At 41.2% G+C, this 17603-nt stretch overlaps 1 protein-coding gene across 4 annotated transcripts in view; it reads left to right on the top strand.

Annotated features, from left to right (window-relative positions):
* SHPRH (SNF2 histone linker PHD RING helicase) overlaps positions 1–17603 on the top strand; it is a 99379-nt gene that overhangs the window by 64345 nt on the left and 17431 nt on the right. For 3 of the 4 annotated variants that reach the window (XM_075924373.1, XM_075924374.1, XM_075924376.1), the window contains 5 exons: positions 407–632; positions 5671–5814; positions 6947–7048; positions 7364–7435; positions 10708–10896. In XM_075924373.1, coding sequence (XP_075780488.1) covers positions 407–632; positions 5671–5814; positions 6947–7048; positions 7364–7435; positions 10708–10896 — 733 coding nt within the window. Of the gene's footprint in view, positions 1–406; positions 633–5670; positions 5815–6946; positions 7049–7363; positions 7436–10707; positions 10897–11021; positions 14864–17603 lie in introns of those variants that run through there. The other variant, XM_075924375.1, reaches the window with a different exon arrangement.

Below are 17603 nucleotides of genomic sequence, written 5' to 3'. Positions count from 1 at the left end.
CAAGGAATTGTCAGAGAACCATAATTTAAAAGCAGACACATAAACCAAAGCTGTTTTTTCTCTATTCTAAATGTGTATATATATTTTCTAAACCAGAAGTGTAAGACTTGATGTTAACCTGAATGTGAATAGTATCACAGGTTGCTTAAATTTGTTTGGCCTAGATTAACCTTTTTAATTTGCCTTTTTAATATATCCTGATTATCAATGTGGCCATGTTTTGGGCTTCCTAACTAATAAATAGAAAACAATAGCATGGAAGTGAAATATATCTATGTATATGTAAGATATGTATGTATCTTAAATATAGCATATATCTATATATAAATTTAGATCTAGCAATGTGTATGTAAGATATATCTATCTTGAGAAGCTAGTGCAAGTGTATGCTTTGGTGTATTTTAAGTGTGAATGGCCAGATGGCTATCTTTGAAGAGATGATAGAAGATGAAGAAGGGCTGGTTGATGACCGTTTGCCCACCACAAGTCGAGGACTATGGGCCGCAAGTGAGACAGAGCGCTCCCTTAAAGCCATACTATCTTTTGCCAAAGCTCACCGAATGGATGTTAGACTAATTGAAGAAGGGAATACATTTCTGGAACTCTTTGAAGCATGGAAGAAAGAGTACAAGGTACAACAAATGAAATTTTGAAGAAACATTGCAGTAGTGTATTATATTTAATATGAATATAAGCCAAAATTTTCAACCTAAATGTCTAAAGTTAGGGCTTGTCTACATGTAGTTTTTGCACAGATGTAATGGTTATCCTGGTATACACATTTCTATATACGTGTAATTTCATCCACTGCAGACTAACCCAGTTAAGCAGTTTTCTGATTAAGTTCTGTGTTTAGCAGGGATCATCAAATTAGATGTCTGGCCCATCTAGTGGCTCAATTTACCTTCTGTTTCATATCAATCAAATCATCAAATCTGATGTTTTCACAGTACTGTTTCCCTTTTGAGGATAATTTATTATTGTAAAATATCAAAACCATACAACCCTTTTCCCTAGGCTCATTTAGTCCTTTTGGTTTATAACATGCTTGAACATACATTTAGGCCTCCCTCTAGACTCAAATGCTTTAACACAGCTTCACTTTCTATAGCTCTTGAGGCCGCCCCTTAGTGACCAATGGCAGAGAGTAATTGTACTGTACCATATGTCAGGCCTCACCCATTTGTTACCTTCAACACATTTTTCTCATAATAAGTATTAAAAGATGCCATGTGAGGTACATCTAAGCTAATGCCATGCTGGTCCTGAAAGTCACTTAATGGTGAGTTTATGGGTTATGCACAAATACTTTTATATGCATGTGCTGGAAATAAGTTCCTAAAGTGTGTTTGGGAGGCAGTGCATACATCAAGTTTGCAGATGTGGATTCCTCTGTCTTACTGGCTGTATTACAAACTGAGGACAATGAAGATATATTTACATACAAGGTAAACAAAGTAATGAGCAATAGAGGAACAAGCATAGTAAGCTCACCAGGGGTCAAAATCTGTACCCCAGGAGTCCTTGACTCTTAAGGCAGAGGCAATAAGCTTTGTGTTATATAAGGGGACCAAAGCATTTTAGTGATCCATCACATAGGCTGCGTTTATACTGCAGAGTTTTTGCGTAAAAATTCGCAGAGCGTCCACATTACAAGTGCAAGAAAAAATACAGTAGATCATCAGAAAGCAGGGCTTTTTGCGCAAGAGTTATTCCTCTTTCGACTAAGAATAAGCCTTTTTGCGCAAGAGCTCTTGCGCGAAAAGGCGAGTGGATGGACAGCAGGGGTTTCTTGCGCAAGAAACCCCTATTGGAAAAAGCACAGGTGCTCTGATGGCCATTCTATGAATGGCCATCAGAGCTTTCTTACACAAGAGCATCCATGGCAGTGTGGACGCTCTCTTGCGCAAAAGCACATGGCAGTGTGGATGCACTCTTGAGCAAGAATTTTTTGCCGAAGATCTCTTCCACAAAAAGTTCTTGCGCAAGAAGCCTGCAGTGAGACTTAGCCTTAGCAACATAGGGTGCAGTACCCTTTGAGGCTGTGAAAGTTTGATCCCCTTAGTTGCGTGGCTTGAGAAGCTGGTAAATGAACGTAAGTAAGAAAACTGCTTAGGCAAAGATTCTAACTTGGTAAAAATAAGTTTTAGTCACTAGGAAGTATGTTTTGTTTATAATGATATTTTTCTATCTTTGGCTTAGTATCACTTAAATCTCTGAAATTTGGGTAGTGTCCTTGTGAGTGTTGCACTTCAGGTGTCAGTGCATTCCTGTGCCACAGATTGGATAATTTAGTTAGCACTGCTCAGTCGGGTCATTCTTGCGCAGAAGTTGTCTTGTGGTGCTGTTGATGCTCATATAGTGTGTGCACAACCTTACCCTTTCAGTTCCTTCTCAGTCATCTTCAGCAGAGGAGCTCAGTGGCAGTACTGCCTCCTCATATTCTTTATCTAGAAAGAAATTAGTTTTCAATTGTAGTTATAGTTTGTTTTAGTGCATAGACTCTTAGTCAGTTATAAAATTATTTTGTTTTTTTTTTTTTGGCTTTTGTGTGTGTGTCTGTGTATCTACCTAGAGATTCTCCCCTCATTTCCTAGATGGGAACCATTAATTGCATTTGTATGTTTTGTCTACTGTAAGAACAAATAGTATCTTCGTGTTCTATTACTTTGGAAGGCAGAAGGAGGGCTCATATTACCAATCCAATAAGAATGCAAATAGTACATTTGTAACTCCATCTGGCCTGGCCTGGCAACATTGATTCAATTGACTGTGCTGCTCAAATCCACTCTGAGCTGTAAGATCTCTGCTACATCTATGGTAGCCCTCTAACCTAGAACTAACTTTAGTTAATGATCTCAAGGGCAAATCTTCTTTGAGTCTACTATGAAATATAGCTGTTGCGTTTAAGTAAAAGACAAATAATGCCAGTTTGCTCTAGGTTTCATTGTTTATTCTGTATGTTTGTAGATGTTTTGCCAGTGCCGGTTCTTTGCAGACAAGGATGGAATGGGAAGAAATTTACTTGGTGTTTTCTAATCACACAGATTGTCTTGATAGCTTTGTTTAAAAATGGGAAGGCTTGCCTAGTGTAGGAAAGACACTTTCTTAAACACTCAGAGAAGAAAAGCAAAGTAACTGCATTTTTTTCAATTCTAGCAATTTCTCTGCTAAAACTGAATGCAGAGTAGGGATATTAAGAAGCATGTAATTCATTAATTGTGTAGTCAACAAAAATTTTGTCGACTACACAATTAATCGATAAGGCAACCACTCAGTCCCGACTCATGCTGGGCACAGCAACTACCCCTACTGCAGCTCTGCACTGAAAGTCATTTAGAAGCACGGCGGGCAGGCAACCTGTCTCAGTACTGGCTTGTGCCAAGTCCCGAGAGCTACCACCACTGCACAGTGGGATTATATTCCGGGACTCGGCGCAAGCCAGGACTGAGCTGGGCTGCTTGCCTGCCTGGCTCTTAAATAACTTGACTTGCAGAGCTGCAGCAGGGGTAATGCCCAGGACCCGACACCAGCTGGGACTGAGCATGGCTGCTGGCCAGCCCTCTAAAAAATGTACTGGCAGGGGGAGGAGGGGTGCATGTAGTTGGCAGCTTTAACTGATAAGCTTTTGCTTATTGCTTAATCATTTAACCATTTACGCTATTACATCCCTAATGCAGAGATGAACATTCTGTACATATACTATACTTGATGGCAGCTGGGTGTTTCATGAGAGAAGACTTGGCTGATGGTATTTCTGTGATTAGAAAGAAAATATATTAATGACATGGTCCATCGGAGCATCTGAATGATCAATGAATGGGGCTTTCGTAATGGTTTTTGCTATTTTTAAAAAGAGTTTTTGATTTTATTTTCCTTCACAGGTAGTGCTGGGAAGGGTTTGTGGGGGATGTACAGACCCCAACATTTTCCTTTATCCCACCACCTCTGGTAGTCATACTGTGTCAGCTGCTGCTCTCTGGCTGCTAAGCTCTGAAGTTAGAGTAGAGAGAGACATCATGAAAGACTGCTGCCTGGGCACCCACCTCCAGCAGCATCACTGGAGTAAGCCTGGCTGAGGAGATGGAGTGCCTGAGAGCAGCTACCAGTTTGTCCCCAGTCTCTCTCTGAAGAGTGCTGCTTGAGGCTGGAGGAAGGTCTGGGGTTCCTCACAGTGGCCTAGACTCCCTGTGAAGCTCTTACCACTGCCCAGTGTCAACTTCCATCCAGACCAGGGGATGGTATCTCAGAGGAAGAAAAGGGACAAGAGATGGGGTCAAGGACAGGGCTGGGGCCTTATGGCAAGGTGGGGGCTGAGGACCACCTCAGCCACATACTGGGAAGAGGTTGGTGCCCCTCTTGTTTTCCTTGTTCATTGAAATAATCTCAAAATTTGATCTACTTCTCTAACTTTATGCTAGTTTATTTGCAAAGTAATTCAGCATTTGTATGTGCTATGGTGTGGGCTCCAAAATTAATACTTCAGTACTTTTTTTAAAATTTAAAAATGTTACGTTTATCTGATTAACCGATTAAACAGGTCCAGGCGGTGGCAGGAGGGCTGTTCTAGCCCTGCTCCAGCCAGACTGCTTCCAGGACTGGGAGTTGGCAGCCCCACACAGGGCAGAAGGGAGCCAGTAGCCCTCTCCCCTTCCCACCGAGACTTCCGACTCCCACTCTATGTGGGCTAGGAGCCTGGAGCAACCCTTCACCCGCAGGGGGCTGCTACCGTGTAATGGTTAACTGTTACCTGATAAGCACCACCCATTAAGGGTAATACTTACCCATTCATATCCCTAAAACAGTGCCCGCAGGCCAGCATTCAGGAACATCCTTACAGTAGCAAAACCAACACACACATCTGACATTTAACCTTGAGAGAAGGTAGGAACCTTAACAGAAAAAAATGGGAGATATTTCTTAGGATCTCGGTATATGGAACTCTTGAATAAAATCACTAAAAGTTGAGGAAAGATTCATAGAACAAAAAGCTGTAGGAGTACCAAAAAAGCCGAAATTTGTCACAATATACCCAATTAGGACTTTGAAAGAACACCAGGAATTACGACAATTTGCAATTTGCTGGTTTTCTATAAGTATTTAAAATCAGAAACTAACATGATAAATATTTGCTATTCCTCAAATGAATACAGTCCAGTGATTTTTACTTTTTTTCCTCTTTCCCTTTTCTGTTCCTCTATTATCTAGGAGGGTCAAATTTTGAATATCAACATGAGAAAAAAAATTGGTATTGTCATTCAAGTGAATAAAATACTTCATGCTTCATCTAAAAAGCTCTGCTTTACTTACTCTATGCTTTATAAACATTGCTGCGTTTTCCCTCATTTTATTGAGAGATTATGCTTAATCAAGCAAAGGCTAGTGACCTCTACATCTTACATATAGTTTTGTAATTTCACTGGCGAAATTGTGGAGAAAGAGGTGAGAAGTAATTTAAGTTCATTCATAGACACACATAAATAGTTGGTGGAAGAGATCAGTTTATGCTTATGCTCTTATACAGATTTCTGTTCAGAAAAAGTTATTGTGACCAGATTGTGAAATCCTCAGGTCCATGCTGAGACTATACCACTTATTAGAGGTAGCAGTATACAGGGGTTCAACCCACAGTTCTGTAATTAATTCATTTTGTTTATTTTTTTTCTATAGTTACTTCATGAATATTGGATGGTACTGAGGGATCATGTGTCTGCTATTGATGAACTTGCTATGGCTACAGAACGGCTCAGGGTGCGTCATCCTGATGAGCCAAAGCCTAGCCCTCCTGTTCTTCACATCATAGAACCACATGAGGTAAAATATTTCAGTCAAAGAAAGGGCAGTTGTGTTTTTCAAGAAAAGATCATTAAGTTAAGAGTTTTAGATATCTGCAACACTCCAAAAAATTCTGTTAAAGTTACAAAGAAAAAGATTCTTTTAAGCCATTAACACTTATGTAAACTTTGTTTGAAATGTAATCATGCACATGTCTTCCTGGCACCCCCCCACCCACCCACCCTCCCCATGCAGCCTGCTTCCCTCTCGCCCCACAGGCGTGCAGTTTACAGGGATATTAAGGGGATATCCAAAGAAATTTTAACTGACCAGGATACCAGCATGTAGAATCATAGAGTTGGAAGAGACCTCAGGAAGTCATTGAGTCCAACCTCCTGCTAAAAGCAGGACCAATCCCAACTAAATCATCCCAGCCAGGGTTTTGTCAAGCCGGGACTTAAAACCTCTATGGATGGAGATTCCATCACCTCCCTAGGTAACCCATTCCAGTACTTCACCACTCTCCTAGTGAAATAGTTTTTCCTAATATCCAACCTGGACCTCTCCCACCACAACTTGAGACCATTGCTCCTTGTTCTGCCATCTGTCACTACTGAGAACTGCCTCTCTCCATCCTCTTTGGAACCTCCCTTCAGGAAGTTGAAGGCTGCTATCAAATCCCCCCTCACTCTTCGCTTCTGCAGACTAAACAGACCCAACTCCCTCAGCCTCTCCTCATAAATCATATGCTCCAGCCCCCTAATCATTTTGGTTGCCCTCCGCTGGACCCTCTCCAATGTGTCCACATCCTTTTTGTAGTGGGGGGGCCAGAACTGGACACAATACACCATTGAGAACAACCTCTCTCCATCCTCTTCGGAACCTCCCTTCAGGTAGTTGAAGGCTGCTATCAAATCCCCTTTCAGTCTTCTCTTCTGCAGACTATAACGATATAGAGGAATCATGCACATTCAATAGCTACTCTGGATAAACTAATGGAGAAATTTTAAAATGAAGAAATTAACTGTCTTGTGTGTCAACAGTTTGGGGAAAATAAAATAAAAAGATGTAAAAATTAAACTGTCTACTTAACAAGTATTGTAATAATCCTTTTAAGCTTTGCTCTGAAATTTATCATGCAGTACCCTGTGAATGAATGTGGCTTTTGCAGGTAGAACAAAATCGAGTGAAACTTTTGAATGACAAGGCAGTTGCCAAATCACAACTTCAGAAGAAACTAGGCCAGCTCCTATATCTTACTAATTTGGAGAAGGTAAGATATACAGTTCCTTGTTCAATGCTACAATGTAGTAGCACCCTCTAGTGCCATAACAGACAGGAATCTGTCAATGTTTTTTCATTATAAAAATGTTTTTATAATATTTTTATTGTAGTGTTTGGATTTGTTTTTTTAAAAAAGCATGTACTGACTATTTTCATGAATGACTTTTCACGCAGATCTTTAAATATATGTTGAAAGACATTTTAGCAACTTTAAAAGCAATTTTAAAATCAGTTCAGATTAATTATTTGAAATGCAAAGGAACTCAATTTTGTTTTTCAGTGTTATAATTTTTATGCTTTATAGTCTCAGGATAAAACCACTGGAGGAGTTAATCCAGAACCTTGTCCAATTTGTGCCCGCCAACTGGGAAAACAGGTAAATATCCAGGCATTGATTCTTAATTCTACAGAGTTCTTAGCCTAGAGCTCAGCATTTTTAGACTAGCTTTCAGTAATCTGAATTAACTGAATGGTTTGTTTAAACTGGGAAAGTATATCATTTAATGTCTGTCCAAATCCAGAATTACCAAATTTAGTTCAGCTCAAGCTTATTAGACTGGTTAATTCACTGTAAATTCAGCTCTGAAGCTTGGCATTCACAGAATAAATAAAATCAGTAGATATTGGTATGTGTCAACTCACTACTGAGGTGCATTGGCAGAGACTTATGGGGAACTTGTCCATTGCTGACTATATTATACATGATTCTCTAGTTTGTTTTATTTTTTTCTTTGAAGATAGAAAACCTTAAAGAAATAGATTCTAGCTGGTCTGCTTCAAGTAGTATCCTAATGGGTGCTCCACAGCAGGAGCCTGGGACTGGAAATCTCTGATAGAAGAGCCTATTGGACAGCACATGCACCCCAGTGCCATGCTATGAGCAGTGTCTGTACCGCGTTCTATGGTCGAACCTCCCTCAGTTCCTTCCTAACCACTCTTGGACTGGGATGGAATCTAGAGCAGAGGCCTTCATATCTCTCTCGTACCTTTAGAATAGTAAAGTTTCCATTGTAGCTCTGTAGTTTTTAGCCATGTTCTTTATTTTCTTTCTTCCTCCTTTTAAGATATTTTTCCTTTGCTCTTTCCTCCCTGTTAGGGTACATCTACACTTGCACCCTAGTTTGAACTAGGGATGCAAATCGTAGGCAACCAAAATTACTAATGAAGTGGGGATTTAAATATCCCATGCTTCATTAGCATGATCTCGCAGAGATTAGCATTACTCCTGTTTCGTGGACAGCTGTTTCGAAAGTGAAAGTGTGTGCCGGGATGCATTAGTCCTTGGTTCGAATTAATGTTGCACCTCATTTTTTGAGGAAAAACATTAGTTTGAACCATGGGGTTTAGTTCAAACTAACGCGTCCTGGTGCGCTCTTTCACTTTGGAAACAGCTGTTCAGCAGCGTAACGCGCCGGCGAGATCATGGTAATGAAGTGTGGGACATTTAAATCCCCACTTGATTAGCAATTTTGGTCACCTACATTTGCATCCCTAGTTCGAACTAGGGTGCAAGTGTAGACGTACCCTTAGTCTTTAAATTAACATAGGTTTCCTTTTTTTCTAAATAACATGCTGATTGCTGACACTTGTAAGGTGGCTACCTGGGTACCCGGAGACACCTGTAGTCAACACTATATGATTATCCAGGAGGTGGCATTAGATACTGTCCTATCCTCCTTAGTAGACGTCACTCTGAAGTCCCCATCTTCCATCTAGGAATACTGCTCTATAGTCACTTAAGGTGGAGCACCTGTAGGGACATTGGTTGAAGAAAAGAAAGTTATTCGCCATGTGCAGTAACTGAGGTTCTTTGAGCTATATGTTCCTATAGACGTTCTACTCTTGGCTTTCCTCCCATCTGCTTTCAAGTTAAAATGTAAACCCTGCAATAGAGATGGTATTGAAGGCACTCAAAATGCATAGCACTTTGCCATAATAGACATGGTATGAGATGGGTCACACAGATGCTCCTTATCTAGTGCCACTACCAAAGATCTCTGATCCTAGGCACAGAGATGCTACCACCCCTATAGTGAAGCACCCATGAGGACACATATCTGGAAAAACCTCACTTACTGCATATAACTTTTTCAGAAACAAATAGTAATTGATAGCATAAATATTAATAATCTAGATTCTGTTTAGAAAAGGCAGAATTTTGTAGTGAATTTCCTGAAAAATGTTTTATTGTGGGATTTGTGTCCTGTAACTTTAAGCATAGGTAATGGTAGCTTTCCTTACACTTACCTGCCAACGTATTTCAACCCTGATTTGGAGACACCATCTATAAGAGATGGTAGTTCAGTCCACCTTTACTGAGACAGCCACCCAGGAACACAATCTGATATCATGCTGCTTTCTGGTAGGAACATCAGTCTGCTGCAGGCCTGTTTGAGACCATCAACTCATTTCACTTACATTGTGAAAGAGCCTTTGCATAATAGTCTGTCATGCTATCAATCTTCTACTACTGGATTTTAACCAGTGACCAAAGATTGAGAGCCTCATGCCCCCTTGTCAGTCCTCTGTATTATCCATCCCTCAGAAATGTTTCTTCTGTATGTTTTTAAAACTGTATTTCTGTGAGTGTTGTCTTGAGGCCACTAGTGACCCACTTAGAGCTAGCTGGTCACATGGTGTTGACTCCTTATTCCCAGCTGCTAAAAAAAGTCATTAATTACAAAATATTACCCTTCTTCTAGTTGCCACAGGGATGACATATAATACCAATTGATAGAGGGGGTAATCAGCAAAATCATAAATGGAAGGGAAGGTGTTCACAATACACTCATTCCATTATCTTACAGTCTATACTCTAAATAAGAGTAAGACCCCCCCCCCAAGTTCACAATTTTCTTTCTTTATAAATAAAGGAATGCTGTTAGACAGAACTTATGATGATACACAAAAAAATAAAACTTTGTTTCATGAATTTTGGAGAAAGCATTTTGACTTTTTCTCTCTTAACAGGATTTCTAAAAACAAAGCATTTGTAAAACTGAAGGCAACTAGAAACAGTGTATAGACTTTTAAAAAATGTATTACAGTTATTATTTCCCAGTGGCAATGATTTGCCATTCCTAGCCAATGGGAGCTTTGGGAAGCAATGGCCCATCCTGCACACCTTTCCACAGCTCCCATTGGCTGGGAGTGGCAAACCACTGCCATTGGGACCTTCAGGGCTCCATGCCTGTGGGCACTCAGATAAACAAACTCTTTGGTGGCCCTCCAGCAGCTAACCCTGATGAACCACATGAGGCCTGTGAGCTGGAGTTTTCCTTCCCCAACACCCTGTTCTAGTGCATTAAATCAAAAAATAAAACATTGGCAATGATTTTAATAAATCGTTTTACTTTTATACTGAGATATGAAAATAGTAAACAGCATAAATAGTACAGTTGATTGGACATTTTCACAAAAAAAATCTGTGTAAAAATTCAAAATTTTAACTAACTCAAATAATGAAAAATATTTGTATAGAATTCCTTCTGTTTTAATCATCTAAAAGTTATTTTTCATAAATATAAGGAAATGTTTTTAAAATATAATTTCAACCAAATGATATATCTGAATTGTTTTTGGATGTACGTAAAGAGAAGAAAGTGGTTTTACATTGTATTGTTGTTGTTCTCATATTTCCCTGTATAGTGGGCAGTGCTGACATGTGGACATTGCTTCTGTAATGAGTGCATAGCTATTATTATAGAGCAGTACAGCGTTGGCACCCGCAGAAGTTCAATTAAATGTGCCATCTGTAGGCAGACAACTTCTCATAAAGAAATATCTTACGTCTTCACTGCAGAGACTGCAAACCAAGAGGATGATATTCCTGTGAAGGTAATTCACCATATGTAGCATATTTTTGCCCACCTTTTCAGAAGTACTGTCAGCCGACGGTAAGGGGGGGGGGGGTGTGTGTGTGTTTCCGAGAAAAGGTTTAACGTCCGTGTCTTTACTGCTAGGACCGGGGTCCTGTCGCAGAGGGTAGCAAGCAGGCCAACAGACGCCCCTTTATAGGAAGAGCTTATTACACCTCAGATTTTAGCTTCTAGAATGCAAGATTCCTTCGCAGCAGGCAGCCTGGGAAAGACTGAGAGGTGCCCCCAACGGATCTGCCACCTGGGAGTGACACAAATCCAAACGCCCAAGCTCTTCCTATGCCTGTCCTTTTATGACCAGCTGAAGTTCTTTTAAATTGTGCTTGGTTCTATTACAGCAACTGAAGGAGTCAGGTTAAAGCTTAAACAGTTACAGGTTTATTAAAAAGACTTATAAAGCATATGGTTACAATGGCTATTGCTCTGTTTCTTAACTGTTAGCAAATATAGATTTAAAAAAAAATAGTTACAAAGAAAATAAAGATAGAAAATAGAAATAATGGTACCAAGTGACAGCTTAATCTTTAAAGAGCTCTAAGTCTATGTGTACACTTAAGACAAAGGACCACATCCAGGTACAATTTTTACCCCTTTCTGTGCCTCTCGACTTCAGCGTGTCAGGCCAGGGCCGGTCTCTCAATTCCTAGGAAAGACGAATACGAGGTGGGTGTCCCCTTGGAACCTCGGGAGATCAAACACCTAACCCGACCAGCAGATAGATGGTAGATTGACACTCAGAGAAAATGTGCTGCTGGACCCATCTATATACCCCTGGGGGCCCGTATCCTCTTTTTTATCTAAGATGCCGAATTGTACTGGTCCGTTTTGTGGCGCCAGTTCTTACAAGCAAGTTTCAAATTAATTTACACTTGCAAGAGAGAACTAAATTGTGAGTACTAGAAATTTTTTTACTGTGCGAGAGATTCCTCTCCCCGCGGACAGCTGTGTGTTCGTATCAATATGGGTTAAGTCAAGGACACTCGTTGGCAGCCTCTTGGTCAGCAATTGGCGTATCTCTGTTTACAGCCATTCACGGTCACACAGCCTGGGCCTTCTGCTATGTGTGCCCTGCATGCTCCAGGCAAGCAAAAATGGATGTTACAAGGGGGGTTCCTGTCTGGCTACAAAGTACACACTTCATATATGACAGGGTGTTTACATGCTTGATTTTGGCATGCAAACTCAAAATACATGCTCTCCAGTAGAGATTGTTCATAAGCATATGTAGGGTTTTTTCTCCCTTTCCACCTGAGTGTGATTTATATGTGCTTGTTGTTGTTTTCTTGTTTTTGTTTTGATAATATGCTCCTCACGTTTATTTCCTTCCCAAAAAATTAGACAACTAGAAGCTATCAAATAAACATTTTAATTTTTCGTAAAAACAAAATCCATGTTAACTACCTTTTTTAGCTTAAAGTACAAACATGCCACGTATGATGGCATCAAAGATCAGATATTTTGGAAGGATTTTTTAAAATGTCTGACTGAAGTCTGTTAGAAATGAGTTACAAAATTATATATTTTTTAAAAACTGGATATTTGTCTTTCATGTGAAAATAAAATCTGAAAGCCAGAACAAAAATTGCAGCAGCCTTTATTGTGCTTTAATTAGGGTTTTTGTAACATCTCATCTCTCTAAAAATAAATCCATGAACATATAAAGGGCTGTGGATATCCTGCTTGGAAGATTGGCTTTTTGTAGCTATAGCTATTCCCTGTAGCTCTCATAATATTTGCGTGTGGTGGAGGGCAGGGAAGTCTACAGTGTTTACTTAGATGAGTAGTGCTTTCTTAGGAAAGACTTGTTGCATCTTTGGTTACAGACTGGTTAAATGGCTAAACCTGGATTTACCAGGTTTAGCCTGGCTAGATCTGAACGGCTAGATCTGAATTTTGTTCCTGAATCTGATTTCCACACCTTTAAGTGCCAAAGATTTAGGTTTATGGATTTTATGGCTAGCCATAAAAGATTAGCTGCTCTTCAGACTATAGTGGTTTTAATATATTTTCTTTTCTCTTATTTTAAAATATTGCTGAATGAAGATTAATATGTACACCATTAACTGTAGAACACCCAAGGGCGCCAACAGCTTTCATGATCCCCTGGGCAAGTGTGTAGGGGGGCCCAGCTCCCACTCCCTGTAAGGGAGAGCTTCAGGAAGAAGGCCAGGGCTGGGGCAGACAGCCATGAGTGCCGCCTGGAGTATACCACGCCGGCCCCCAGGCAGCCCTCTGCACTGTCCAGAGCACGGTGAATTCTCCTTTCCCCCTCCCCACCCCCAGCCCGTAGCACTGCCTGGAGTGTGCGGTATGGCACTCTGGCAGCAATTTAAGAGGCCTAGGGCTCCAGCCATTGCTGAAGTAGCAGAAGTGGCTGCCAGAGCCCTGGTTCCTTTGATTCGCTGGGCTCCAGGGCAATTGTCCTCTTTGCCACCCATTCCCCATTGGTGGGCCTGAGAACACTGAAGGCTGTCAGTACTAGACTGCTCCCAGTAGTGGGCATTATGCCTGCTAGTAAGCATTTGGTCAGTTTTATGCTACGGTTCAACTGTGTGTTTGTTTAATTCCTGGGTAGATTCTTGTAAAACTCTCCTTTCAATTCCTTCCTAACATTGTTTTGAGGAGTTCCTGCATGTGGCTGCTTTCTTGCTCTATGGTGAAAAGATGGGCTCTGCCACTCCATCACTCTTCCATCTTCTTTGTTTGCTGATTAGTTAGTGGGTTTAATTCATGGTTACTGAATGCACAAGCGCCTCAGCCTCAGATTTTTAAATCTGTTAGCTGTTGCTGTGCTCAGAGTTGCGTCACCTAAGACTTACTTTCAAAAGGGATTTATGTACTTAGGAGCCAAAAATCCTATTGTGTTGCAGTAGTGCCTAGAAACCCCTCTAATCATGGAGCCGCATCTTGTTGTGATAGACACAAACACACAACAAAAAGACAGTCGCTGCCCTAAAGATGTAATTGCTGAGCTGTGTGACCTATAAAAGCAATTAAACTGACTGGGTTTTTGTCCCAAGAATCCAGGGTTCCATTCTTTCCCACTAAGTTGTGTTCCTCCTTCGCTATTTTTGTCTCTTCCTGATAAGAGTTTATTTTGGAGGGGTATTTTAAAATAATAATTGGGATATTTAGGCTGCTATGCCAGAAGTATATTCATTTTTGTTTTACAATGGCAGTTTTATAAAATTCTAGTTTTAACAGAAAACAAAATTTATGACTTAGGATGGCTGGGGAAAAAAAGGATGAGGAGTCTGGATTTAAAGTACAGTATAGCAAGTCAGATAGTTTGGTAATGTTTTCACTGAGGAGGTTAAAGGTATGTCTACTTGTGTAATTTCGAGCTCAAGAACACATACATGCAATAGCTTTGATTGTGTTAACACACTATAAAACATAATGGTAGCTGCACTAGCACAGGTAGCATGATGAGCTAGTTGCCCTATGTACAATCCTGTCAAAGACCTGAATACAGACTTGAACAGCTGCTGCATCACACCAGTCACACCACTGTGACAACACTGCTATTTTTTAGCACACTGCTTTGTCTATCTGAGTTGGAAATTAACCTCCTGTGTGGTGTACTATGTCCAAGTCAAATAAGGCTGGAAGTAATTGGCATGACTTGGCACCAGGGGGAGTAGTAAGGTTGTTCTTTAGGAGTGTTAGTTCTATTGGGTTTTGTGTTAGTAAGGGGTTTAAACAATATTTTTCCATATTTGCAGTATTTATCCAGGAATTTTGGAAGGAGAGGGTTAATGTCATTCTTTCTTGACTAGTACAAGGGACTATCCAAGAAGTCTCATTCATATACAGTAAAACTCCGATGGTCCAGCACTCCTGATGGTCCGGCACCATCAGGAACCCGGAAGTGCTCCGGGCAGCCGGACCATTGGAGCTACTCTGTCCCCAGCTGTCCCCGATTCAGCCGCTGCTGAAACTGACCAGCGGCTGACTCCAGGAAGCCTGAGGTAGAGCTGCTCTGCCCTGGCTTCCTGGAATCAGCCGCTGGTCAGTTTCAGCAGCAGCTGACTTGGGTACGCCTGGGACAGAGCAGCTGGGGTGCTGCCGGGTTGGTCCCACAGCGCTGAGGTGCGGCGCTGCGGGGACCAACCCGGCAGCGCCCCAGCTGCTCTGTCCCAGGCATCCCAATTCAGCTGCTGTTGAAACTGACCAGCGGCTGACTCCAGGAAGCCCGGGGCAGAGCAGCTCTACCTCAGGCATCCTGGAGTCAGCCGCTGATCAGTATCAGCAGCGGCTGACTTGGGGACACCTGGGGCAGAGAAGCTGGGGTGCTGCCGGTTGGTCCAGTAGCGCCGCTCCTCGGTGCTGTGGGACCAACCCGGCAGCCCCCCAGCTGCTCTGCCCCAGGCGTCCCCAAGAGCAGCTGGGATGCTGCCGGGTTGGTCTCGCCGCGCCAAGCGTCGGCGCTACCGGACCAACCCGGCAGCACCCCGGCTGCTCTGCTGCAGGCGTCCCCGATTCAGCTGCTGCTAAAACTGACCAGCAGCGGCTGAATCAGGGACGCCTGGGACAGAGCCGGACTATAGGAAGGGGGGGCTATGAGGGGTCTGGGGTGGCATCCCCTCCACCCCACTCCAGACCCCTCATAGCCTCTCCTTCCGATAGTCCGGCATATCTGATAATCCGGTACCCCCTGGGTCCTAAAGGTGCCGGATTATCGGAAGTTTACTGTATTTTAAGGACAAAAGAGACAATTAAGGTGATCCTTTCTGACATCCCACATAATGCAGGTCATAGAATTTCACTGAAGGATTCCTACATCAAGCCCATAACCTTTGGTTCATCTGAAATATGAAATACTTCATGTATTTGCATGTCAGCCTTGCATTGAGCCATGCTAATATCTTTTGTATTATCCAATTTTAGTACATGTGCTGCAGAAGCAAGCAAGATTTTTTAAAAAATTCAAGCTGTTCCTACTTGGCTCCTTTTTTAAAAGAACGAGCAACAAAGAACAATATTTTTTGTATTACATAATGGTCCTATAAAGTAGCATGGGAAGGGTTAGTAGTGTACTGGTATCTTTGTCTACATCTACACTGCAAGGTTTTTGCACAAAAATGGCAATTTTTGCGCAAAAACCTGCGGTGCATCCACACCTCAAATGCGCTTTTGCACAAGTAAATCAGCAATAAAATGGCAGAACAGAGGGCTTTTGCTGGTGTAGGTAAACCTCTTTCTACGAGGCATAACTCCCTTTTGCGCTACAGCTGTTGTGCAAAAAGGCAAGTGTGGCCGCTCCAGAGGGGTTTCTTGCACAAGAAACCCCTATGGGAAAAAGCACAGGTACTCTGATGGCTATCAGAGCTTTCTTGCACAAAAACGTCTATGCAGTGTGAACACTCTCTTGCACAAAAGCACATCACTTTTGCAATGCACTTTGAGGTATGAACGTGCTCTTACACAAGAAGTTTTTGCACAAAAACTCTTGGGCAAAAGGCTTCTTGCGCAAGAAGCCTGCAGTGTAGATGTAGCCTCTGGGAAAATTTGGGATCAGCCCTATATGTATATTGTCTCTGTGATTGTACCATTCCTCATGTCTTTCTCTAAAGTCAATATCTTTCTTGTGTTTTGTTAAGTCAGCATTATCTACATGCTGGTAATGCTACTTTCAGTTACATGTGACACTCTGTACAAAGGGAAGTGATTAGGAGGATTCTAGCAAGTTTTTACTGGCTATTGTTAGTCTGCCATCTGGTCAGGTGATATGCTCACTCTAGAGATTTTTAACTTGGGTTAAAATTGATAGTTAAAGTGTTTATATATGCTCATCTGAATATTCCACAACAGAATACAGTAATAGAGATGTAGCTGTGTTAGTTTAGTCTAGCTGAAACAAAAAACAGGACTATGTAGCACTTTAAAGATTAACTAATAAACCATCTTGTTAGTCTTTAAAGTGCTACATAGTCCTGGTTTTTGTTTCAACAGAATACAGGTGTTTGTGGATTAGTCTTGTTAGACTAGCATGTGCAAATATATAAGCTATCATTTAACTGCTGTCATACCCTAATGTAAACAAACACAAGATGTGTTGCTAGGCAATAGGATAATAAATGGCCAGACTGGATGTAAAGAATACCTAGTACATCTCCTGTCAACATTATGGGTAGAAATGCTGCCTTATTTTTGGTATTAAGAATCAACCTCATTTGGTATTTATTTTTACTTAAAATGTGATCCAAAGTTTCTTTGGATGGATTGGGGGAAAGCACAGAGAGGTTGTAATACATGTAATTTTTTCAAGTTGATGGTGTATCTTTAACTTGATTGTTTAGAACAGAATGATAAAAAACTGGGACAGCAAAGGTACTGGACTATTTTGTACTGTATCCATAGTTTCAACTGTCTTGTTGCTTCATTCACTCCTGTTAGGTGTTACAAATGTGCTATGTACTCAAATCAGCAGAATGAGATTGCAAAAATGAACAAAAAAGCAGAGAATAAATCAGAACAGGGGAACCACAGAAAGGAGTGAAGCAATGAAGCAGTAAAAATGGGGTTTTTTAGGTGTAAAAATTCCCCAACTTCAAGGTAATTGGTGGTGTAATTTTTTTTTTAGTGTCCTAGAAATGTCCCATATTTAGCTTTTGATATCAACAGGATGTTGAATATAAGGAAAGCTGGTGTAATACAGTAGAC

This window comes from Pelodiscus sinensis, chromosome 3, assembly GCF_049634645.1.
Source record: "Pelodiscus sinensis isolate JC-2024 chromosome 3, ASM4963464v1, whole genome shotgun sequence".
Classification (NCBI taxonomy): Eukaryota; Metazoa; Chordata; order Testudines; family Trionychidae; genus Pelodiscus; species Pelodiscus sinensis.
Note: the sequence above shows the minus strand (reverse complement) of the source record. Positions and strands in the feature narration are given on the sequence as shown.